Here is a 25968-nt window from a genome sequence, read left to right on the forward strand (position 1 = left end):
TGGCGTCTTCAGCTCGCGCGGACACAGACGGCCATATTTGAGCGGAGCGGCCAGTCGCGCGGTCACCTGACGTTCACGCGCATTCAACGGTCACACAGACGCAGAGATGCCCCGCGGAATAAGCCTCTAGTTTAACCACATGATGTCCTTTGGCCCCGCGCAGGAGCCCTTGCGCAAAATGGAGGTGCAGAGCGTCAGCAGTGAGGTATGTAGCGTTCACCGGCCGCTATTGATTATCGGTGACGTTAACGACAACTCTGCGTGTTTTCGGTGACGGCAGCGTTAGCTCGAGCTGTTAGCATGTGCTGATCTTGAATCCTTCACAACATTACAGTGAACGACGCTCGCGTCAGTGACGGGCATGAGCGGTGATGTATGGGGTGTGATTACTGCAGTTTGGTCGGATTCACCTCATGAGTCACGCACACAGCGGACCTTAGTGAAAACTCTCTAAAGCCGCTGATTAATATCTGCTGACACTAACTGAGCTGTCAACACCGACCTGTACTAGCAATCAGACTAAAGATATTACCGTTTCATCTGTCTGTCATCTTTTTTTGTTTTCATGGATGGTCAGTGTTTCTGTAACGCACTGTAAATAGTGCAGCAGGGTATAGAGATCGCTAATGTGTCGTCATCATGACGTATTCCCAGTGGTGAACGCAAAGCATGTCGGGAATCCTCGGCACAAACATTAGGCGCCAGACTTCTTTGCATGGAGGGAAGAGCGCAGTGTTCAAGAAGCCGTCTACCTGCTGTGTTATAAACTGCAATAGTCAGTTCTCACAATAGAAGTGGCATAAAGCTTAGGAACGAAATATCCTTTTATCGTTTTCCAGCGCGGAAAAATAATAGTACAAGCCATGTTTCAGAGGTGACAAAAAGGCGATGAATTACCTTCGATAACACTGCACCACACATGATGCTGTGTTCAAAGCATTTTCACAAAGGTAAGTTACAATTACTCTCTGTAAATGTTAACTGTTAACTAGCATGAAATGGCTAGAAAATGAGCTTAAGTTACCAATGAATTAAAGCGTATCGTTAATCAGTTTTAAATGTTGTACATCTAGGCTACATTGCAATTTATTTGGCGACTGTGTTTGCAGGCAAACCTGCCTATGAAATGTTGGAGTGTGATCCTGCTTTGATTACAGGAATAAATTAGTTTAAAATATATTAAAATAGAAAAGTCATTTTAAATTGTCATAATATTTCACAATATTACTGTTTTTATTATTATTATTATTATTATTATTATTTTATCAAATAAATGCAGCCTTGGTGAGCAGAAGATGCTTCTTTTAAAAACATTTAATAATCTTACTGACCCCAAACTTTTGAAGGGTAGTGTATGTTGCCCCCTGTGTATAGCTAATCTGGATTCTTTAGGACTAGAGGTTGTGATATGACACAATTTCTTTATATTGTTACTGTCAGACACTACACCTGCACCTGAGATGGAAGATCCTGTGAATCGGGCACGGTCCACACCACTCATGAGACTGAGCTGAAGACTTTGCTGGATAAAATTGTGGTTGTGTGCTGTTTTGACCAATATGTGTCAAGTATTGTTGTGAAGGCGTCATGTTAGAATTATAAACCATGCTCACATCTAATATGTAAATGTTTTTTTGTTTTCCAAAAGATTTTGTAATGTCTCTTCTCACATGAAATGTTTTTTTAGCCATGTCTGTAAATAAAATACACAAAGATTGAATGAAATTCTGCCTCCTTTATCTGTATTAAGGATGAATTGTGCAAAATCAGTGTTCTTTGGTTGTAAACTCAATTGCATAACTTAAATAGTAGTAACAACCAACTTAATTTCAGTTTCTTTACATATTTAACATGTTAATACAGTTAGATGAATACATTTACATTTATAAAGAGTCCATAGAAATGATGAGAAACTGAAAATGTATGAGGTAGATTGTGAGTGATAAGTCACAGACACATGGCTCTTCTCTGGTTGGTGCGCTGCTGAGTCACACGCAGTCTAAATGAAATCACTGTATAGGACAGTTCTGATTATCGCAAGCAAGCAAACATGTCATCAAGCTTCTCAGGCTGTCTGCAAAAGCACCACAACACAGCCTTTTCACATGCACTTCTTTGGGCTGGAGGGTGTTACCTTGACCAGTCGCTCTGCTCGTAAGGATCGAGTCCTTTGATTCTCTTTATTTTCTCGTCATATCTCATCTTTGCATTAGGATTTAGTTTTAGGCAGTATGGTCCGACAATGTTTTCTTTAGCCCGCTGCATTTTGTAGTATTATATTCTGTTTTTCACGCAAATTTTTCATTATTTTCATGCCAGAACACTAGCCTGCTATGCCAGACCATGTTAACTGGCCAAACATACCCATAATTCTTTGCGTTCTGATGACGTTGCCGCCCAGTTGGTCACATGTGTTAGCGATCTCTATAGGTTCTAGCTTAATGACTAGTTAAAGTAGATGTGTTTTGATTGAGCAGTGTTGTGTTCAGAACGGTAGGTTGCAGAAATCTGGTGTATAAGTGCAGGTTTTTGTGTTGTTCATAGTTATGTGACACTGGCAATTTCATTGGCTGGCGCTCATCTATTACCATCCCTGTTTTGATTTCAGCAAATATGTTTGACCGAACGCTGACATCTCATGCACAGAACGATGAGCTTGAAACAACACTGACCCACAGTGTGCATGCGGTGCAGTCCTCCGAGTCCACATAGAGAAGTTAGTACAACACCATTCTGTGATCGTCTCCAAGCACGATGAGACAAAAACAATAAAACCCATTACAAAGAGCCATTTGTTGCATCCAGTGGGGACAGTGGTTAACCAGAAAAATTTAAAAATGGCACATCATGCCGAAAAGGTTGCAGACTCCATTCTGAAAAGTTTAGATGGCATTTTCGTTTTATCTAAGCGGAGCTGCTTTGATTACAGCTGTTACTGGAAAAGCTGCTGGTTCTGCTGCTCTTACAGCGCCTCCTGCTGGCAGAGAGTCTGTTTGTGTTTTCAATAATAAGATCATCTCCAGCCACATATTTCTGTTGTTGCTTTTATCAATAGCACTTCTTATACTCTTTATAGTGGCTAAGGCACATTTGTTTCAATTTATAAGAATAATCAGCATACACCAGGGTTCCTCAAATCTTGTCCTTGAGGTCCAATGTACTGCAGAGTTCAGCTCCAACCCTGATCAAACTCACCTACCTGTGATTTTCTAATGATCCCGAAGACACTGATTAGCTTGCTCAGGTGTGTTTGATTAGGTTTAGAGCTAAACTCTGCAGGAGAGTGCATCTCGAGGTCCAGATTTGAGGATCCCTGCCCTACACAGTCAAAAGTATTTTTTATTTTAGTTTTTTTTAATTCGCTTCTGCTCACCAAGCATGTTTTTATTATATCTAAAGTTCAGCAAAAATAGTAACATTTTGAGATATTTTTACTATTCAAAATAACTGTTTTCTGTGTGAATCTGTGTTAAAGTGTAATTTATTTCTCTGATGCTCCGCTGTATTTTCAGCATCATTTCTCCAGTCTTCAGTGTCACATGATCTTCAGAAATCATTCTAATATGATGATTTGCTGATTATCAATATTTTAAACAGTTGAGTACATTTTCTATTAGGATTCTTTGATGAATAGAAAGATCCACAGATCAGCATTTATCTGAAATAAAAAGCTTTTGTAACATCATACACTATTCAAAAGCATGGAGTCAGTATGATTTCTTTCTTTAGTCTTCACCATAGAACCAAATTAATACTTAATATATTAATAACTATTTTCACACTTTTTTTCTTTTAATCGAACCTAAAACATGGCCTATCTTGTGTATGCTACTTTCTGTATTCTGATAAATTAAATTATCATGCTTGTATATATCTTGCTCTTTATATCCCCTTATTAAGTTAAAAACACAATTAAAATTGCGTTGTGCCCCTAAATTTTTTAATGCACTCCTAAATTGAACATGTGCTCCTTGGGAAAAAGGTACAATAAGCGTCAAGCCCCGATGATATCACACTCGTAGACGTGAGACATGGCTGTTTATCAGCACAGCTGTGATCAGGTAATCACAGCATTCTGTCCTGATATACACAGAACTACAGCATTTCAAAATATATGTCTTGGTGAGAATTGACACAAACATAATCTGTTATGTGTTAAGTGAACGTTTTGGGAACTGTTGGGGAAAAACATCTAATCATTAAAAAAAAGAGGGAATCACTTGCTGTTCTTGATTAAACTGCTTTTGTAGTTTTAAAAATAAATGTATTTAATAAAAAATCTAAAGGAATTTTTATATTTGATTATTTATTTTTCTTCAATAAGCCCTTTCACACATACAGACTTTTCCGGAAAATTACCGGTAAATTGCCGTAAAGAGATCATGTGTGAACAGGATCTTTTCAAAAATACCGGTAAATTCGTTCAGGCAATTTACCGGTATGAGAAGTTGTAACATTACCAGTAAGTTGCCGGAATTCTGCTCTGTGTGAACACAGAAGGAAAATTACCGGTATACGAGTACGTATGAGTTCAGAACGCGGTGACGTAAGACGTCTACTCCGGCCAATCATAACAATGTGACGCATTCACGAATTATCTAAAATAAAATCTAAAGATATAAAACAGTTCATGCATGTAACGATGTTTTAAAGTTAAACCCATATAAATGTACACTATATCGAATATTTTGTGCGGAGAGTGCAAGATAAAGCACGCTTTTTTGGGACATATAGGTGCCAGTGAGATAATAATATAAAATAAAGAAAATAAACATGCTTTCTGCCATCTTGTCTTGAACAGGAGCGCTTACAAAAATAAACCGAAACTCAGCGAATACATGCCTCACAGACATGATACATATATCAGTAGAAAGCTTTACATTACTACTTAACGAAATAATAAAAACAAACAAACAAACAAAAAAACTATTTTATTACAATCATAATCCATATAGAAGGCGCGTCTAATAAGGAGATGACAAGTCAGGCAACTTCATCCTTGGGACACACTCAGAAAACACTAGTTTATTAGTAAATAATTAGTAAATAATTCAAATATATATATATATATATATTTTTTCTATTTCCCTCTGTCACATTCATGGTAATTACTTTTTTCTGGTACTTTGCAACATATTTTTAACTCAATTTGAACGCAGAACTGTATATCTGCGCTGATAGACTATTTGATATTAATTTGGATCAGCATATAGTTTACATTTGTGAACGCACCTTTTCTGCCATGTCGCGCGTCTTACAGACTGCAATTTACAATCGCAACTTCATTGGGCTATTAATCCTTTCAAGACAAATTTCACTAAATTGGTCTGGTCCCTACAGCATCAGGTGTTTTATTAATGGTGAGTATAATTATTCAAACCAGTCGTCTATTACGATTAGAGCCCGACCGATATGGATTTTTGGGGGCCGATGCCGATATTAACTCGAAAAGAGCCGATTTATAAGCCGATATTTTGATTTTAAAAATAATCTGGATATTAGACCCATTTCCTATAAACTGCACTTACACAACATTCAATAGCAAAATATCTGCCTGTTCTATGTATGTGGGCTGTATAAACCATTTTCCAGAAGGGATTATGTTAAAAAAAAAGCCTTAGATTACAGTCTCAATGACTAAACAATTGCACATCAAAAGTATATATTTTTTAATGATCAAAAAACAGTCTGGTTTTAAACATTTAACACTTTTACTTTCTTCCAGTTGAAGCTGGTTTTAACAGTCTGTGTGTGTACTGTAAATAAATTATAATACTAAAGTTAAAGTATTTGCAGAAGTAGTCCCACACTTTGCTGCTACAGCATTCACCTTTTTCAGCCATCTGTAGGCAGAAAGAGAGACAGAGAAAGAATAAGCATGTGTATTAATAATATCACCATGTATTATTACTCATGTCATCATTAGAATTATAATAATAATAAACTGGGATCTCCTACATAGGCAAAAATGAGAAATATATATATTTTTTTATTTGTCAAGCAATAGGTATTACCTACTTATATTTAACAATATTATTTCAACATTTTCCTGTTATGTCTGTAAAGCTGCTTTGAAACAATATGTAAAAAAAAAATGCGCTTGTTCAGCTCACATTTATTTACATGTCCCCTCTGGTTTAATCATTTCTGACGCATCTACTGTAGTTACTGTAACTACACTATATTTGCTCTCACAGAACATCGTCTTGCCTACTATTACTGGAAGATTACGGAATCAATTCGAAGTTGAATGGTTAACGTTGGTGTCATGAACACACCGCTGTCCATTTTGAGAAGAACCACCTTCAAACAAGTTAATAGCAAGCATTTAAGGGGCCTTCTTACAACGGGACAGATGCATGTTTGCTGCTGACCGAAAGGAGGAGGAACAGACTATGAAAGAGCTCCCGCTAAACGTTTTTAATACTCCACCTAAGCCATAGCGCAGCGCAAATCGCGTTGTATCTGAAGGGCAACGCTGAGCCCAGCGGCAAGCGCCGTGCATTCTGCGTCCTGTGTGAAAGGCCCAATTACGCGGTCATTATGTGGGAAACACACCGCAATAGAATAAGAATAAGTTAAACGCTAACGTTATAGTTTGACCTCCTATTAACGTTCGCGCTCTTCCACTGATAAACATGGTATTAGCTTTGTGGCTAATCTAATATAGCAATGCATTAGCGGCTGTAAGTGATGTTACAGAATATTTAGAAGTGATAATGATAGGACCGTTAGCTAGAACTACCACACAGTTTTTATATACAGGGTATGAACTAAATCTACAATCATTTCACATGACGAACGACAGACTCACCGTCAAAACAGTAAGTTACATCTCCTTCATCTCCTTGGCTGATCGCTTTCTTTTGGCGCTGTTGTTAACTCTGGAGCTGCAGAGCTCCCTCTGGTGGGCACACTATGCAACACTCATAACATGAGTGAAGCATGAGACTCTGTTTCTCATGTTTCATCGGCCGTTATAAATGGCGATGCCGATTTAAATGCAATTAGCTTATATCGGCCGATAATATCGGCCGGCCGATACATCGGTCGGGCTCTAATTACGATGTCTCTGTAACAAAAGCAGTTGCATGAATACTAAAGTTTGAAACAAAAAATGAAACCATCAATAGAAATACTGACCATGTATTACCCTCCATGTTTAAAAATACGAGCTCAGCTGTTTAGAGGTTAATGACGTCACAGAATTTACCGGTATTTTGGAATGGATGTGTGAATGGTGCTTTTCCGGAAAAAAGACGGAATGTTGTTGACTGTGTGAACAGCGCATTTTTGAATTTACTGGTAAAGTCGTTCCGGTAATTTTACGGCAATTTACTGGTATTACTGTGTGAAAGAGGCTAATGTTTCTGTTTAGATTGTAGATGAAAAAAGTAATGCACTATTTAAATTGTTTATTTTCTATATTATATTTGATTTTTGTATTATTTTGCTTTGGAACTCAGAAAACTAACTAGATTTTTCTCAAAATTGACTTTTTTTGGAAATACCATAATTCCTCAAATAAAACCGGTAGTCAAGTAAAAGGCGGGCCTCTTATAGTGGCCGGGGGCGTGGTTAACTCGGACAAATAAAGGCCGGGGGAAAATTTGTGCAGCAGAGCCAGATAACGAACGTACACGCACACTGCCGGACTGGTTGCATCGGTTTTCGGATCACCAGTTCACTGAACCGAGAAGCGTTTCTGTCGGACGCGTCCGATTCGAGAATCGAGGAGCTGATGATACTGCGCATGCGAGATTCAGCGTGAAGCAGACTGAGGCCAGTGACACACTGGATGCGTAACCATTGATCTCTAAGTACAGCATCTCTGGGAAGGCCAAACAAAGCTGATTGGACTCCGAGATGAAAATAACAGCGTTTCGACGACATGGCGACAAACACAACTCTTCTCCGTCGGAGCGCAACAAGACCACGCCCCTTTTTTGTGTATTCCTGTGGGCGGAGGTTAGTCAAAAAACTGTTTTAGTGACGTCATTACTGCAGGAAGTAGAGGGATGTAGTCCAAACTGGTCGTTCGATGTAGGTGAATTCTGTTAAATAAAATAAATAAAATATCTCGCTTGGCATTGAACTTTGAGCTTTAGAATTTTACAGATATTATTTATACTTTAACAACAACATTACACACTTACTAAAGTTTAAAACATGGGATCTTGAAGAACGGGACCTTTAAAGCTACAAAAGTGATTTTTCTCTCTGTTATGTTGTTTAACATTTGTGATACAAAAAGCAACAGGAACATTAAACTGCTGTGAACCAATATACTGTTACACATCCGTTTACCTTCTTCTGTAAGTCTGAGTCAATCTTACACTTCTTCCAAAATAAAATAAATTGAATATATAATCTCTTTCTAACTAGGGCTGTGCAAAAAATCGAAGGCGATTGTCAGTAAAGGCACTCCTGTGATTAGTAGTACATCTCCAGCACGTGCAGATCAGTTCAGGATTGCCAGGTTTTCAAAACAAAATCTGCCCAATTACTTCTCAAAACTAGCCCAATCGCATTTCGTTACGGACGATAAAATACAATTTTTTTGGCATGGTTCCCTTGGTAAAGTTTCCCTTGGTTGTTTGTCATGTCCGCGGTTTGAATTGACGCCAATACCAATAACGTTATGTTTAGCCCATGAAATGCGAATTTTACCAAGGCAACCCTGCCAAAAAAACTTATATTTTAACCCCAGGACGCAATTTTTATCAGGGAACCTCCTGGAAACGCGATTGGGCTAGTTTTGAGAAGCAACTGGGCAGGATTTGTTGTGAAAACCTGGCAACCCTGACCTGAACGCACGTGCTGGAGATTTACTTCTAATCACAGGAGTGCCTTTACTGATGAGATGCACATGAAAATTGCATTCAATTTTTTGCACAGCCCTAATTCTAACAATGTACTCCCCTATCCACTCACATGACTTAACCTCTGATTTTGCACCTGGTACTCTTATTGACTTTGATCTTCCAACTCCTGCCTATATCTCAGAGCTACTACAGCACTGGTGCTGTTCCTCTTCAATTAAAACTGCAGCTGTCACACCAGTCTTAAAGAAATCTGGACTTGACCCTTCTGGTATGGCCAATTACAGACCAATTTAAAATCTTCCGCTTCTTTCAAACCTACTTGAAAAAGCTGGTGCTGCTCCACTTCAGTCACATTTGTCATAACCTCTATGAATGTTTCCAGTCTGGTTGTTGCACACTTCATAGCACTGAGACAGCACTTCTTAAGCTTGTCAGTGACATCCTTATGGCCACTGACTCAGGCTTCATTAGCATTTTAATTCCGTTAGATCTTTCCACTGCTTTTGACACCATCACTCACAGTATTCTCATCTCACGACTCTGTTCTTGGTATTTCTGGAACTGCCCTATCTTGGTTCACTTCTTACCTGTCTTACTGTCAGCATTACATTGGTTTGTGCCAGGCTAACTCCTCTACTGCTCCTGCCTCTCACGGTGTTCCTCAGGGTTCAGTTTTTGGGCCTTTACCTCTTCATCATCTTTATGCCCCCTTTAGGTAACATTATTCATCATCAGGGCTTCAACTTCCACTGCTATGAAGATGACACCCAGCTCTAAATCAGTTCTCAACACTACTCCCCCTTTCCCACTAACTCCTATATTATCTTGTGTAATGATATAAATGCTTGGATGAACAGTAACTTTCTCAAACTCGACACTGATAAAAAAAGATCTACTACTTGTCGATTCACCAAAAAATCTTGCTCCTTTCTGTGCTGACAATGTTAACATTGCTGGGATCTTGGTTCGACCTTCCACCACTGCTAAAAACCTGGGAATAATCTAGGGATGCAGGAAATTATCGGACTGATATTAGAATCTTCCAATAATGGCTTTAAATGTAAATATCGGCCCGATTATGCCAATATGTCTTGGCTATAAGAGAAATGAGTTAACTTGCATGTGCTCAGGATGTGCTACTGATTAGATCCCATCAGCCATGTGGCTCATTCTTGAAGCGAAGTATTGTTTTAATGATGAGTAGGTTCACCCTTTTAGATTGCTGCATTTAATCTCTGAAAGCTCATACAGAATGACTCGTTCTGTGTGTGATCGAGTAAACAGTACTGGAACAGTTGCAGCCTCCCCCAGTCGTTTATACTTCATTCAGGGGCAAAAGAAGTTCGAAAAGGCTGAGTGTCGGTATACTGTTCTCGAATATTCCGACAGTCCTGTGCTGCTGGAGGCCGATGTAGATTAATGTAAACGTGTCACGATGCTCTCGCGCATCCCTTAAACACAACAACTATGAAATGATTAAGTTTACGCAATCTAGGTGTGAGACGGGCACCAATGGTCAGATTATTATAGACAAAAGTATAATGATTAGCAGCAGTTCAGTCGATTATCATGTTTGCAATACAAAAGAACCATAATCAGTCCTTTATGGGGAAGTGTGAATGTCTCATAGTCTGAAAACTTTAGCATGATGTGGAAAAAAATATATATTGGCGTCAGTTTGCTACTTAACTTATTTTATGTGTTGTCATGGTTTACTTTTGATAAAAACAAAGGTTTATTATTGTTTGTTCGTTTGGGATTTAATTTATTGTAGAGGTCAGCCGATATATCTGGCCGATATTTGTCATTTTTTATATATATCGTCATCGGCCGGTATCCGTGTTTAGTAGCACCGATTTAAAGTCAGGCACGTCGGCGGGCAGCCCCGTGTTATTGGTGCGGTGGAAAGTGCTGCTGCTGCATGTGAAGGACCCCAAGCCAAAACTTTTGTAAGATTCAACAACAGTCCTGGGAGATAAAGGTAGTCAGAGAATTTGACTCTGTAAATGGGGTGGAGAAGTTGTCAGCTCTCACAAACACTGGAGCGTGATTGAGTGCTCCGTTACTCCGCCGCTCACAGACAGCACTGTGCCCAGAGAGACAGCTGTCCTGGAGCTGCCCAGAACCGTGAATCACATTTGTTCGAAAGCATGGTTTGATGCAGACAATAACCTGGTTTCCATCCAACTCATTTGCATTTAGGCATGTCAATATTCGATAATTTCCATGATCGATCGTCGTTTAAATTAACGATCAATTAATAACCTTAATGCTGCAAAATGCGTCTGCAGCAGTATTATTATTATTATTATGTGCAAAAGCCACTTGGAAATACAGCATCTCACCTGAATTAAAGGGGTTTTAGTCTGAATAAAAAGCTAGTAGCAGGACTGTAAAATGAATAGATGTGATTATGATCATTTGATAAAATGAAGAGAGCGCGCCATACGTTTGAGATCATTTTACTTTGTTGACTGTTTCCCGTCAAGGAGACCGCTGAACGCGCCTCTTTAAATGGTTTCGTGGTGCTCGTTGTTGTATTTTAAAACATAATTGCAATGTCACATGCCAAAGAAGGTGGAGCTTCAGAACACGCCCACTGATTGTGTAACCGTCACGGACCAATAGAAGCTCAAAGGTGTTTAGGAGCCAAAACAAACTCCCCCAGAAAGTTTGCTTTGGTCCGCTGTTTCGAACTGCCGAAATGAACTTAAATGTTTTAGCCTAATTTTGTTCAAAATGACACATCAGTTTGTTTTTGGACTTCATTTGAAGTATATTGGGGTCTTTAGTATTAGTAGTCCAAATTTTTTATTTAATTTTTATTTAATTGTTGGCATCGTCCAACGACTGATAAGTGAGACTTTTTTTTAGAAGTAGTTGGGACTTTATTTTGATAGCATCAAGAACAGCTAATCTTTCTATTCCTTGTTGTTATGCGCCTTCCAGCTTACTGTCTTCATTTACAGCTGTGTCTTTTAAATTACTGTGGTGTCTAATAAATTATTAGACAGAAATGTTAAAGATAAAAAACTTTTTTATTTTTGCTCTTTTTTTTTCATAAGAAAAATTGATTGCATTTCTGATTATAATTAGCATTTGCCGTTAGGCTGAATTTATTTGTCTTTTTTTCTGTGTGTGGGGATTTTTTATTTATTTTTATGTAAATCAAGTATTTTTCAAAAATATTTGTATAAAAATGTGAAAATGTAATGGCAGAAGTTACAGTTATCTTTTATTGGTAAGTTAACAAGTGAATTAATCAACTAATCATAAAGTTATTGATAGATTTATTGGGAAAAATGTATTGACTAATCAATAAAAAATAATTGTAAACGGGAGCTAAGGATGTCTGATGCTGCTGTACTGTGAAAAGCCTGATGTGGTTTGTGTTTCAGGTGAATGGGCATCAGATGATGGATGAGCCGATGGAGGAGGAGTCCTACACTCTCTGTGTGAGTATCTGTCAGTCTCTCAGAACAGATCCATGATTCCTGACTCAACATGACTGGTTCAGCATCTGGGGGTTTTTAATGCCCATCATCGTCATAATTTGTAGGTGTCCGTATAAATCATTATAATTTGCAGGTGTCTGTATAAACACTCCAGTGATTTGAACCCATTTAAGTGCAAGAGGATGCAAAGAGAACTCCGTACTCTTGTACTGTTAAAATCTCCTCTCAGACAGTGACATATTCTTGAGAAAATACACACAGAATTATGTGAAAATGCCCGTCTTTGTGAGTATTCATGAGAACCGTGACAGTTATATAACTGAGCATTACCGGTTGAGAAGGAAATCAGATGTGTATCGTATTGTATTTGAGAATTCGGTCTTAAAATGATAGCAGCTTAAAGGGTTAGTTCACCCAAACATGAAAATTAGGCTGTTTTACTCACCCCTGAGGCATCCTAGGTGTATGTGATTTTCTTTTTTCAGACGAATCTAGAAGGAGATCTTTCAAGCTCTATCATTGCAGTCAGCGGGTGTTGCATTCCTTCAGTCCAAAAGAAGTGAAATAAAAAGTGCCCTTCAATAAAAAAAAAAAAAAGTGTCTCACACGGCTCCGGAGGAATCAATGTGTTTTTATGGGAAGCCAAATAACCCAAAAGTGGGACAAAACAGCACAGTATTAAAGTGTTCTCTTCGTGCTCAATGGACCGAACTGTGAGACAGACTTCTTTTCCTGTACATAACATAATGAAGATCAGTATTTTTATTATTTTTATTTTGTACTCATTTATTACAGTTGTCATCAGGTTCTACATTCAGCACAATATTGCCCATTTTAAATTGGAACTATTGTTAAATAGTGTGTATATACAGTATATGTGAATTTTGTTGTCACTAGTAAAGACAACGTTGTTATTTAACTTTTAAAATTGCAATTTTATATAGGCTAATGGATATAGGTTTATTGGAAAACATGAAAATTAACCATGATTCCATTACACTAACCTTTTAATCATATATTTGTAGTTAAACTGTGGGTTTAAAAAATGACAATCAATCCATGGTTACTGTACTTTTACTATAGTAAAACCATTGTTAATATAAGGGGAAATTAATGACCAAGTATAAGTAAATTTTTTTTTTCCTCCAAGTATAATCTCATGCTACAGTTACACAAATATCCTTAAATGTAAAATTTACTTAAAATATGCCTTGTTGAATGAAATCATAAAATATTTAAATTCTAAAGCCACTGTACCTGACAGTGATGCGTGGGTTGATCCAAAATGAGCGGTCACCCACGGTTACGAGTCATCCATAAATATTTTTAATAATACTCGCGGTCGGTCGGGTCGTTTATATGAAGATGCCAATTAAACCGTTGTAATTTATATAGTACTAGACACAATTTTGAAATGCATTGGCCTACACTTCATTAGCTGAATAACTAGCATGATTATAGAGTGACCACCTGTCCCGCTTTACGTTTACTGTACAGCAATTTTACCCTTAGTCCGGCCTCACACAAATTGAGCATCTGTCCCACATTATCATTCGACCCTGCCTAATAAATACACGGATACGTCCATAGGCGTACTGTTAACTTATGTCCAATAGTTCAGAGGAGAGAAATAAAAGCGTTAGTTGATAGGCTGAGTCGTACGTCCATCAAACTGTTGACTGGTGCACGAACGCCTCCTCAACATTCAACAATCTCAAATTGGAGAGCGCGCACGCTGTTCGGTCAGGTTAAGCAGTCATGGCCACAAAAAAAGAGAAGATGGAGGACAGGAGGACTTTGTTCACCCTCCAGAGCCGTGTGAGACACACTTTTTTTATTTTTATGGAAGGGCGAGCTTTATTTCACTTCTTGTGGACTGAAGCACTGCTACACTCGCTGACTGCAATGATAGAGCTTGAAAGATCAAAGTCAGTTTTTAATAACTCCGACTGGATTCGTCTGAAAGAAGAAACTCATGTACACCTCGGATGCCTTGGGAGTGAGGAAAACACAGCCTGATTTCTATTTTTGGGTGAACTATACCTTTAATACTCCTGCTGTCTGTGTCAGTGAGGTAACTCCAGCAACAAGAGACCTTAACCAAACCAAACAACTCCTGAGGTTTTAACAATCATTAAACTATATTTAAATCATACAGTGAAAACTATGCAGTGTTTTATTTGTATACTTGATTACTTTTGATCAGTTTTTCTGATCTTAATACTTCTGTAACTGGTTGTAATTTATGTGTTAATATTTAATTATAGCGTACTTCTCTTTAAAGATGTTTAAATGTTGTTATCTAAGTTAGGCTAGAAGTTTTTGCTAAGAAAATTGAGAATTGTGAAATTTCGCTAGTTTCTAAAATGTTAGTGTTGTAACAACCTTATATAGAAAAGTGCTATACAAATAAACTTGAATTGAATATAAGGTTACATAAGTTAAAACCGTTAAAATATAACAATAGCTCTGTATGTGGGTCAGTAAAAAGCGTCTGACGTTTGACAATTACAGTCACTCAAATATTTCTCATTGAGCTCTGCAAGCCCTACACTGCAGTGAGATGGATTTTTATATTTAGAGCTGGGATGATTTGTTTATTGAAATATGAAATAATCTTCACAATTTGATATAACCACACCCAACACAGTATGACAGAATTTCTTTTTTTTTTTTTAAGAAAGTGTCTCTGATAATTGCAAAGAAGAGTTTCTCAGCAGAATGGATTTCTCTAACTAACACACAGTATAAATCCCCGTTAATCTCTAGGTGACTTCTTTACTATCTTTAAGTTGAATTGTGATGTATCATATACCCCAAATGTATATGGAAATGTAATCTACAGTTAAAAATGTATTGGCATTATTTAACAAAATATTACGATTAAGTCTGTATGTCTGTCTCTGCTCTCGAAGATATCTGCATCAGCCATTACAAACACATTTCCACTTACCACAGGCTTTGATGAAATTATTTGTGTTTATGTGTTTTATTAGGGTTATGTGTTTTTGAATGATATACTGAATAAAGTATATAGATAAGAGTCATGCAGTATCACACACTTGAAATGAAGTGGATGTTGGGAGTGATATAGGTTAAGAGAGTAACACAATTTCAATTCTCTGTGAGTATGTGCTGTACATGTGGCAGAACTGATGAAGCAGACTTTGACTTTGATGTGTGTGTGTGTGTGTGTGTGCGCAGGACGAGGGCACTTATCAGGAGATCCCCATCACTCATCATGTGAAGGAGGGCTGTGAGAAGGCCGAGCCCAGCCAGTTTGAGCTGCTCAAGGTTTTGGGACAAGGCTCCTTTGGCAAGGTCTCTGAATCGTTCATTTCATGTGTGTTAACAGTAGAGCTGCGGCGCTGCACACAATTCATGTTTTTGTAAAACGGGGAGAACAAAGCATCAGTCTTAGGATGATTTCTTTTTCATATGCAAATGCAGTGGCGCTCATTGCACATGACTTCAAAAACGATTTAATATACCTGAATAATAACTGTAGTAAACCTTCAGCACTATCAGTGTAGATTTCTGTGTCTTTATGGCTCCTGTATTACTGAGAATACTCTCATATCTGAACAAACCATTCTGAACTTGGAAAAACACTGTTCCTCTGAAAGGATTCGGATTAATTTGTATTTTTTGTACAAAGACATGTATGTCCCGAAAGATGCAAATACAGCCTCAAACATACAATAGGGATTACAAAATAATAATAATAAAGATAATTGTACTCCGTAGAATAGGGAATCATCTTTCTTCTTTTTCTTTTTTTGGACATCGTTAATGTACAAGCTTAAACTAGTGAATGGTGAAAGTGAGCGTTTCTGTTTTGTAAATGTCCACAGGCTCAAATAGCCCATAGATGAAAATTCATAAATGCTTTGCGAACAAAACCCACAGCGTCAGAGAAGACCTCAGACTCTGGGAGGGATGGAGGGAAATAATAAATATCCTCCGAAGCAGTTCCCCTGTTTTATTTCAGTGTGAATCAAGACCTTTCTTGACCGGTTTAATGAGCGTCTGTCTTCAGGTTTAGTGTCCACGTATGCTGATATTAGAGGATGTGTATATTTGCTGTCAGTGTGAACTGTCCTGTCCTCAGGTGTTTTTGGTGCGGAAGTTAATGGGTCCGGATGCAGGCCAGCTTTATGCAATGAAGGTGCTCAAGAAGGCATCTTTAAAAGGTCAGTGAGTGTCTGCATTAGTGCCAACATGTTTCTGAGATGATATACTTGTGTTTATTCCTCGTTTGTGTGTGTGGTGTTGCAGTGAGGGACAGGGTTCGCACCAAGATGGAGAGAGATATTCTGGTGGAGGTCAATCATCCGTTCATTGTGAAGTTGCACTATGGTAAGACTCCTGGAGAAACTTCTGAGTGACCGGTGTGGGGCTGTTTGACAAGTGTAGCTCTGTTTAGTGACCAATTTAAAGGCTACAAGCAATTTGCAGTGAAAGCGTAACAAGGCTGTTGGTATTTTCTGATTCTGGTAACAGAAAAGCAGGATTTTAGGATAAGTGGTTCTAAAGTATAAATCGGCAGGAGTAACCTGGCAGGTTTCGTCAGATCATAGTGTCAAAGTACACCAAAGTTCATCTTGGTGTGTTCAGCAATTATTTATTTACAAATGATAAGCTCTGATTATGAGAAGTGTGGTAAAAAAGCTTTGTTTATTAGAGGAATAGTTGGTTCGCTGGACAATGTTAGATGTTAGTGTCCATGCCTCTGGACGCGTTTGAGCCCATAGCCTTCACTTATGTGGCTTTGTTCTGGTTTACCGCTTGGTCACACATTTCCACAAATTCAATATTAATATTTAGGCATCGTTTCTTTTTCTAAATCCTCGCCGTCTAACGCTATAATTCGCTGGTTTATTTTACTGCCTTTCACATTTTATCACTGTTTTCTCATCTCTTACAGTGAACATATGGGAAGGCAAATTAAAGACTTCATGGCCATTAATTAAGAATTTGTTCGATTTATAATTTTGTTCACTCATTTTAGTTAAATCATGGGTTATTTAAGGAACAAAATGAATGAAACCTGGGCAGTGGCCACAAATTAATAAGTCGTAATAATGAATGAAGTTGAATGAAGCCGATCTGTCCTGTGTCTCAACATGAAACAGTTATCTGAGTTTAATGACTTCGTTACTACATTTCTAGCCTATTGCTTTCCATGCTGAAGAACTTAGTGTTGTTTCTATTTTAATGTACTTTTAAAGTTAAAAGCTTAATTTGTACATTAAGAATGAATGATGATGCATTTATATAGGATCACTCTCAGCCGCTCGCTCGTGTTTTACGCAGGAGCCCAACATTAAATAACTTAATCGACCATCTATAGCTTTAATTGATTGCATCTCTTATCAACAATTAAACGATCATTGATTAATCGTTTGCTGAAGTTTTGAGCATCACTTAAACCCACGGACCAATGTGACACTTAGAAACTCAGAAAACAGTATTTCTACAGTATATCTGTAAAACGCTAACTAATAACATGAAGCATCCACTTTTGAAACTATGAAATGTGACTCACAGAATCATGTGTAGTGAAAAAACATTTTTTATATCCATTGCATACAATTAATCTAGACTCAAAGAGAGAGTTTAAAAGTGTTTTTTTTTTTTCCCTGTGCTTGCTTTTATTTATTTTCAATGGTACGTTGACATAATCCCCAGCTCTGATAGTTTTCTCTCCCCTCACTTACAGCCTTTCAGACAGAAGGGAAACTCTATTTAATTCTGGATTTTCTCAGGGGTGGGGATGTATTTACTCGTTTATCCAAAGAGGTAAGCATCTCTTACTCTGCTCTGCCTGATTTACGACGTTGATGTCAACAGACTAACAGCTCATCTTACAATGATCTTGTATTGTTATTTTCCTGCAGTTGATTGTTTGTAATGTCCAGATGTCTGATAAAGTGTGTTGTGTTCATTTGCAGGTTTTAAAAGCTAAACTAGACTAGAATTTTAGTGTTATGACCAGAAAATGACACCCATTCCACATTTTGCTGCAAAAATTATATGCATAAATAACCTAGAGTTTCATCAAGAGTTTAATTTTCTTACATTAATTTGCATGCTTTAATGCAGGATTCATTTGACTATACAGGTTTATTATTTAATGTAAAATACACCTCTGTTGTTGAACTGTAAATATATCTCCTGTACTGTGCTATGAAACAAAAAGATTACATTATATTGGTCAGTGAGGTTGTTTTTTGTTTTTGACTATTTGGAGAAAAGTTGGCATGAGATGCTTTGCTTTTGCAGACAGTGTGTGCATCTTTGTCATGATGATGTTGTGTAATATGTTGTTGTGTGTGATCTTTGATGCGAGAGTAAATCTGTCCAGTTCTTACTAGGTTATGTTTACAGAGGAGGATGTGAAATTCTACCTTGCAGAGCTGGCCCTTGCATTGGATCATCTACACAACCTAGGCATTGTTTACAGAGACCTGAAGCCTGAAAAGTAAAGTACCCCTTCACCTCTCCGCTTCTCTCTCTCGGTCTCTGTCTCCGTCTCTGGCTTTCACCCGCCCTCTCCTTTGATCTTTTATTAAATAAGAACGGATTTATCCAATGTTCAAGATTGTAATCGAGAGGTTTTGTTTGTTGACTCTTGTTTAGTTCATGTATTTTTGTATCTGTATTGGAGAAATGTGGTCTTAATTTTCAGCATTTTGCTTGATGAAGCTGGACATATCAAGTTAACAGGTACGTACCGTTGTCCCCTTGTTACACATCACTTCCTGCCTGTTGAACTAGTGCATGTAGATACCAGGCCAATTTGTACTGTATGACATCTACTGTTAGTGTCTCACCATGAATCCTCTATAATGATTGAGTCGTGTGTGGTGTGTGTGTGTCATGCTGGGGTTGTTTGTCAAGCTCTGCTGCTGGAGGGCCGTCGGCTCCTGCTTGTAGTTTTCATGTAATCCTGAATAAACTCTGCTGGACAGTGTCTCCGGGAGCAGAGTTGGACACCCCTGGTGTAGCTTGGTGATGCAGATGTGACAGATGTGATGCTGTGCCTTTTCCAGACTTTGGGCTCAGTAAAGAATCGGTAGATCAGGACAAAAAAGCGTACTCGTTCTGCGGCACTGTGGAGTATATGGCCCCTGAGGTGGTCAACAGAAGAGGTCACACGCAGAGCGCTGACTGGTGGTCTCTCGGCGTCTTAATGGTAGGACCTTAATGACTTTGTCTCTCCTGTAATGAGCAAGCAATACTGTTCTCTGAAGAAAAGGAACAAGGTGCAGCTCAGCGCAGTTGTAGTCTGTCAGTGAGGATAACTCGAGATCAACCGATAATCGGTTTAACCGATACTTTCCCAATATTTACGCTTTTTTCATTATGGAATATCGGTTTTGTTCTACTGATATATGGCACTATCTTGTGGCTGTTTTGAGGAGAAATTAGTCATCAATGGCTTTTACAGGTAAAGCAGCTTCATTTGCTTTCATTGTAACATATCAGCCAATAATGCACAAATGAGATGCTATATAAATTATTGATATGTAGTTTAAGCTTGGCTTTAAGAAGTAGAGACAAACTGAAGTCATGCAATCCATAAAATCAGGTCCCAAAGACGTCACTTTACATGAGTTAAATAAGACAGACCTAAACAGGGACATTCTGGAAACAAACCAGCTTAGTTTCTCTCTCTCTGTTGATTATGCAGTATTATTAAGCTGTTTATGAGTCCTGGGCTGATGCTCAGGGTTGTTCCAGTATGGCCACTGTATGGAGAAATATGAGAAGGGAGTAAAATTACAGTATTGATCGTGTAATACATAAAAATGTGTTCACTTTAGTAATGTTTTTTATCATTGTGTCAAGAACGGAAGTAAAACTATAAATAATGGTTCTGTATATCAGTTATCGGTTAAATGAACATGTAGATATTTGGTATTAAAATGAAATTTGATTGGCTGAATATCTTCAGATTTGACAGTTCTGTCATGATGTCCTTTTCTCCTGTGAAACACAAAAGGAGATATTATGTAGAATGTTGCTACTTATCTATTTTTGGGCTCCATTGACCTTCATTGCATGGACCAAATAAAAGCACAGAGTCATTTAAGGCATGTTTACTGTGACACGTCTGTGTTGTACCAAGTGAATTGGCTGAAAGAGAACAGTCACACATTGGATTCCCATACAGTAGTGCTTTGAAAATGTGCCCTAGTAAATGTGTCTGGTTGATTTACCTTGTTTGACACATTGATTTCTGTTTTCCAGTTTGAAATGCTGACCGGCACATTACCGTTCCAAGGAAAAGACAGGAACGAGACTATGAGCATGATTCTTAAGTAAGTGCGGCTGTTAAAACATGTCCGTCTGTGGGATGTTTGAATGGACACATACTTTATCAAGGCTGCCCGATAGAAATGTAACTGAGTGGTAAACCCAAGCACAGTTCGTTTGATTGGTGATTTATGATGTTTGTTCCTGCACATCAGAGCAAAGCTGGGAATGCCACAGTTTTTAAGTTCGGAAGCACAAAGTCTGTTACGAATGCTCTTCAAAAGGAATCCATCAAATCGTTTAGGTAAGTCTGCTGCGTTTCTCTTGGTGTTTGGTGAATGCATGTAAGCGGACTGTGGTGTAATCCTCACAAGCGCTGTGTTCCAGGAGCCGGTCCTGACGGAGTGGAGGAGATCAAACGACACGCGTTCTTCTCCACCATCGACTGGAATGTGAGTATCGGTTAACACACTTCTCTCTCATCCTCCATCATTGAGTGTGTGTGTGGCTGCCAGATCAAGCTGTGTTTGACTAATGATCACAGCCGGGAGCGTCTGAAACACTGAATACTGATCCACTGACCAGGAAGAGAAGAACCGCTTCCCAGAGACATCCCATCAGTCACAGATTACATTTATTCAGCATCAGCCTCTTCACTGTCCTGCTCTTACTGTGCAGACTTTAGCCACTTTCATTAAATTAGAGTAAAATTGTGAAATCTCCAGTAAATCATTTGGCTTTTGTCATTTTTCTGTATTGCTACTCTTCATACTTTTAAAACGTATTTGTTCAGATGGACTCAAGTTTTATTATTTTAATAATTTGACGAATAAAATCATTTTGAGAGACAAGTGTTTGACTTCAGAAATGGAGATGTCTATCAGCTAAAGGCACATCGTGACAGTGATGTAATGCAGCCTTTCTGAAAATCTGATTCAGACTGTAACAGTATTATTAGCAAATAAGAGTTGAAAAGGATGTGGAGAGGCTTCGACGTTCAGTGTCCCATGATGCCTCACTGTCCTGCAAACTCACCAGCTCTGACTACATTATCATTAGAAACCAAACCCAGTCCTGAATGTCCTGCTTGACTCGGAGACGGGCTGCTAAAGCGGATTCATGTTAGCTTCGGTCTGGCTTATGATCATATTTTATATGAGTATATAGCATGTGTTTATTGTTTGTGATTGTAGAAACTGTACAGAAGAGAACTTCAGCCTCCATTCAAACCTGCTGCAGGGAAACCAGACGACACCTTCTGCTTCGACCCAGAATTCACAGCCAAAACTCCCAAAGGTGCAATGGAGACGAGGGCTAGTGCTGTTCAGATACTGCTGCTGGAGATACTGTTGAAGGCTTGAGCTGTGTGTGTGTGTGTGTGTGTGTGTTGGGCAGATTCTCCAGGTATTCCTCCCAGTGCAAACGCTCACCAGCTCTTCAAAGGCTTCAGTTTCGTAGCTCCAGTCTCTCTGGAGGAAAGCAGAAGTGCCCCGCTGGTCAACATTCTCCCCATAGTGCAGGTAAATCACTCATCTATCTGTGTATAGTTCACTAGGTTATGTGTGTAGTACGGGTGAAGCGGTACACAGACATGACGGTTTGGTACATACCTCGCTTTCGACGTCACTGTTCGATACAGCACTAAAAACCTTTACTTATATATACTGAACAAATTTAACAAAAGGCCTATTTCTCTCAAATATTGTTCACAAATCTGTCTAAATCTGTGTTAGTGAGCACTCACTCCACTCCCCTCCACCTCACAGGTGTGGTATATCAAGATGATGATTAGACAGCATGATTATTGCCCAGGTGTGCCTTAGGCTGGCCACAATAAAAGCCCTCTCTACAATGTGCAGTTTTATCACACAACACAATGCCACAGATGTCATAAGTTTTGAGGGAGCGATTGGCATGCAGACTGCAGGAATGTCCACCAGAGCTGTTGCCCGTGAATTGAATGTGTATTTCTCTACGATAAGCCGTCCCTAAAGGTGTTTCAGAGAATTTGGCATCCAACCAGCCTCACAACCACAGACCACGTGTAACCACATCAGCCCAGGACCTCCACATCCAGCATCTTCACCTCCAAGATCATCTGAGACCAGCTGAGGACAGATGCTGCAACAATCGGTTTGATAACCAAAGTATTTCTGCACAAACTGTCAGAAACCGTCTCAGAGAAGCTCATCTGCTGCTTGTCGTCCTCATCGGGGTCTCGACCTGACAGCAGTTCATCATCGTAACCGACTTGAGTGGGCAAATGCTCACAATCCATGGCGTCTGGCTCTTTGGAGAGGTGTTCTCTTCACGGATGAATGATGTTTTCACTGTACAGCGCAGATGGCAGACAGCGTGTATGGTGTCATGTGAGTGAGCGGTTTGCTGATGTCAGCGTTGTGGATCGAGTGGCCCATGGTGGCGGTGGGGTTATGGCATGGACAGGTGTATGTTATGAACACGGGGTGCATTTTATTGATGGCATTTTGAATGCACAGAGATGCTGTGATGACATCCTGACAGCCCCAAGCTTCAAGGATCTGTACACAATTTCTGGAAGTTGAAAACATCCCAGTTCTTGCATGGCCAGCATACTCACCGGACATGTCACCCATTGAGCATGATTGAGATGCTCTGGATCGGCGTATACGACTGTGTTCCAGATCTCTATTACTTTCTTTCTCATTAGTTTCTGAATTTCTTTGGATCTCGGCATGATGACTAGCTCTTGAGGATCTTTTTGTCTACTTCACTTTGTCAGGCATGTCCTAGTTAAGAGATTTGTAGATTGTGAACAGGTGTGACCGTAATCAGGTCTGAGTGAGGCTAGAGGAACTGAACTCTGGTGTGATAAACACAGTTTGAACAAACACTTCTTCACACAGGGCCATGTAGTTTTGCATTTTGTTTTCCCTTAATAAACACATTCATTTAAAAACGGCATGTTGTTAACTTGTGTTATCTGAGACTAATATTTAAATTTGTGTGTGTGATCTGTTGTATTTGTTGTGTTAATTTGAAAAATTTGACTTTCTTATCAAAAGTAACAGTATATAAACTGGAAGTTTACAATTAAGTTTCCAGTGTTTCAAACAACGCTGTATTTGTTCGGTACACACGCATGCCGAACTGAAAGACTCCTACTGAAATATTCGGTATGAATACATGTACCGTTACACCCCTAGTATGCAGTATTTGTTTATATTGTGTGTGTGTCAGATGCACGGAGGCGTGGCTCAGTTTGCAGACGTGTACGAGCTGAAGGAGGACATCGGCGTGGGTTCGTACTCCATATGCAAACGCTGCATACACAGAGTCACTGCCATGGAGTTTGCTGTGAAGGTGAGACCTCCACACAGTCATTTCTGCCTCCGTCAGTCTGACCTACAGGATGCTGGGATACATGCAGTGTTCTGACTGCTCTGGTGTTAAACAGATCATTGATAAGAGCAAGCGTGACCCGTCAGAGGAGATCGAGATCCTGATGAGATACGGACAGCATCCCAACATCATCACGCTGAAGGATGTGAGTGACACGGCTGTGATCTCCAGCTGACTTCAGCGGTGTGTGCGGCTCACTCAGCTGTGTGTGTGTGTGTGTGTGTGTGACAGGTGTACGACGAGGGCCGCTTCGTGTATCTGGTGACGGAGCTGATGAAGGGCGGCGAGCTGCTGGATAAGATCCTCAGGCAGAAGTTCTTCTCGGAGCGAGAGGCCAGCGCTGTGCTCTTCACAATCACCAAAACTGTGGACTACCTGCACTGTCAGGGGGTGAGAGAGCGACTCTGTCCTCAGGTTCATCAGAGTGTGTGTCAGCTGGGCAGAAACAGTACTGATTCCCTGTTTCACAGTCTGCTGTATCTCTATCAGCCGGTCTGATTGTGAGTGTTAGCAGGTGTGTGTGTGTGTGTGAGACGATCTGCTGCTCCTGCAGGTGGTGCACAGGGACCTGAAGCCCAGTAACATCCTCTACATGGACGATTCAGGAAACCCCGACTCCATCCGCATCTGTGACTTCGGCTTCGCCAAGCAGCTGCGAGGAGACAACGGGCTGCTGCTGACTCCCTGCTACACGGCTAACTTCGTGGCTCCTGAGGTGAGGATCAGCAGCTGCACACACACACACACACACACCGCTGCACACACAGACAGCCTCGCTCACGTGTGTGTGATGTGCTGCAGGTGCTGATGAGGCAGGGCTACGACGCCGCCTGTGACATCTGGAGTCTGGGAGTGCTGCTCTACACCATGCTGGCGGGGTCTGTGACATCACATCTGCTTCAGACTGTCAAAATGCTCTTAGAGGGGTCATACGATGAGATTTAAAAATGTTTATGTGAGTCGCAGAGATTAAAATCTCAAGCTCAAAGAGATGGTCTTTAGACTCGTCCACGCCCCCTTAAAACATCTCGTTCTAACACGCCCCCACTTCTCTACATCACTATGTGGGAAGATCTGCATAACTCCACCCAGATGTTCACGCAAAGAAAGAAGACATTATCCTGAACCTGGTGAGGGGCGTAATATTTCTGTCCCGCGCTTGAGGTATTCGGCCAATCACAGCGCACTGGGTAGCTGGCCAATCAGAGCACACCTCGCTTCTCAGACCGATGAGCTTTGTAAAAATTGACTAGTTTCAAAAGACGGGTCATAGAGGAGAAACAATAGTGAACATTATGTGGAAAATAATGTGTTTTGAACCTTTAACCACATAAACGCATTTCATTACACCAAATACACAACATAATGTTCTTTTTAGCTACATCATATGACCCCTTTAAAAAAGGTTTTTGCTAACTTTTTTTAGTTTGCTGTCTTCACACTGCTTTTACTAAGAAATAATAATAATAGTAATAATTGTGCTGTGTTTGTGTAGATACACACCGTTCGCCAACGGCCCCAACGACACGCCGGAGGAGATCCTGTCACGCATCGGCTGTGGGAAGTTCTCCCTGAGCGGAGGAAACTGGGACTCGGTGTCTGACTCCTCCAAGGTAGCTATGATCGGTCGGTCATGTGAGAGTCAGAGCGGTGCTTGTGCTGTGCTGGATGCTGAGAGCTGCTGCTGTGTGCAGGATCTGCTGTCTCACATGCTGCACGTGGACCCTCACCAGAGATACTCCGCTGAACAGGTGCTCAAGCACTCCTGGATCGCCCTCCGTGACCAGAACCCACACTTCCAGCTCACACGCCACGAGGCGCCTCACCTGGTCAAGGTACGGCCCGACGACTCCTCACTGCTGCACTCTCATCTGTGTGTGTGTGTGTCTCATCTGTGTGTGTGTCTCTAGGGGGCGATGGCTGCCACCTACTCCGCGCTCAACCACCAGACGTGTAAACCTCTTCTGGAGCCGGTCGCTGCCTCCAGTCTGGCTCAGCGCAGGAACATGAAGAAGCTGACGTCTGCAGACATGTCCTGAGGAGCT

General features: G+C 39.8%; 1 protein-coding gene across 1 annotated transcript; it reads left to right on the plus strand.

Annotated features, from left to right (window-relative positions):
- LOC132114075 (ribosomal protein S6 kinase alpha-6-like) lies at window positions 1-25968 on the plus strand. Its single transcript, XM_059522215.1, has 22 exons — window positions 1-205; window positions 12224-12280; window positions 15485-15601; window positions 16392-16473; window positions 16559-16639; window positions 18003-18082; window positions 18658-18764; window positions 18972-19009; window positions 19336-19478; window positions 20537-20607; window positions 20758-20846; window positions 20930-20994; window positions 21736-21838; window positions 21938-22062; window positions 23762-23884; window positions 23979-24068; window positions 24155-24313; window positions 24477-24638; window positions 24725-24801; window positions 25419-25536; window positions 25618-25758; window positions 25834-25968. Exons 1-22 carry the CDS (start codon window positions 140-142, stop codon window positions 25960-25962), a joined length of 2223 nt encoding a protein of 740 aa, XP_059378198.1. The 5' UTR covers window positions 1-139; the 3' UTR covers window positions 25963-25968.

This window comes from Carassius carassius, chromosome 33 (genome assembly GCF_963082965.1).
Source record: "Carassius carassius chromosome 33, fCarCar2.1, whole genome shotgun sequence".
Lineage (NCBI taxonomy): Eukaryota > Metazoa > Chordata > Actinopteri > Cypriniformes > Cyprinidae > Carassius > Carassius carassius.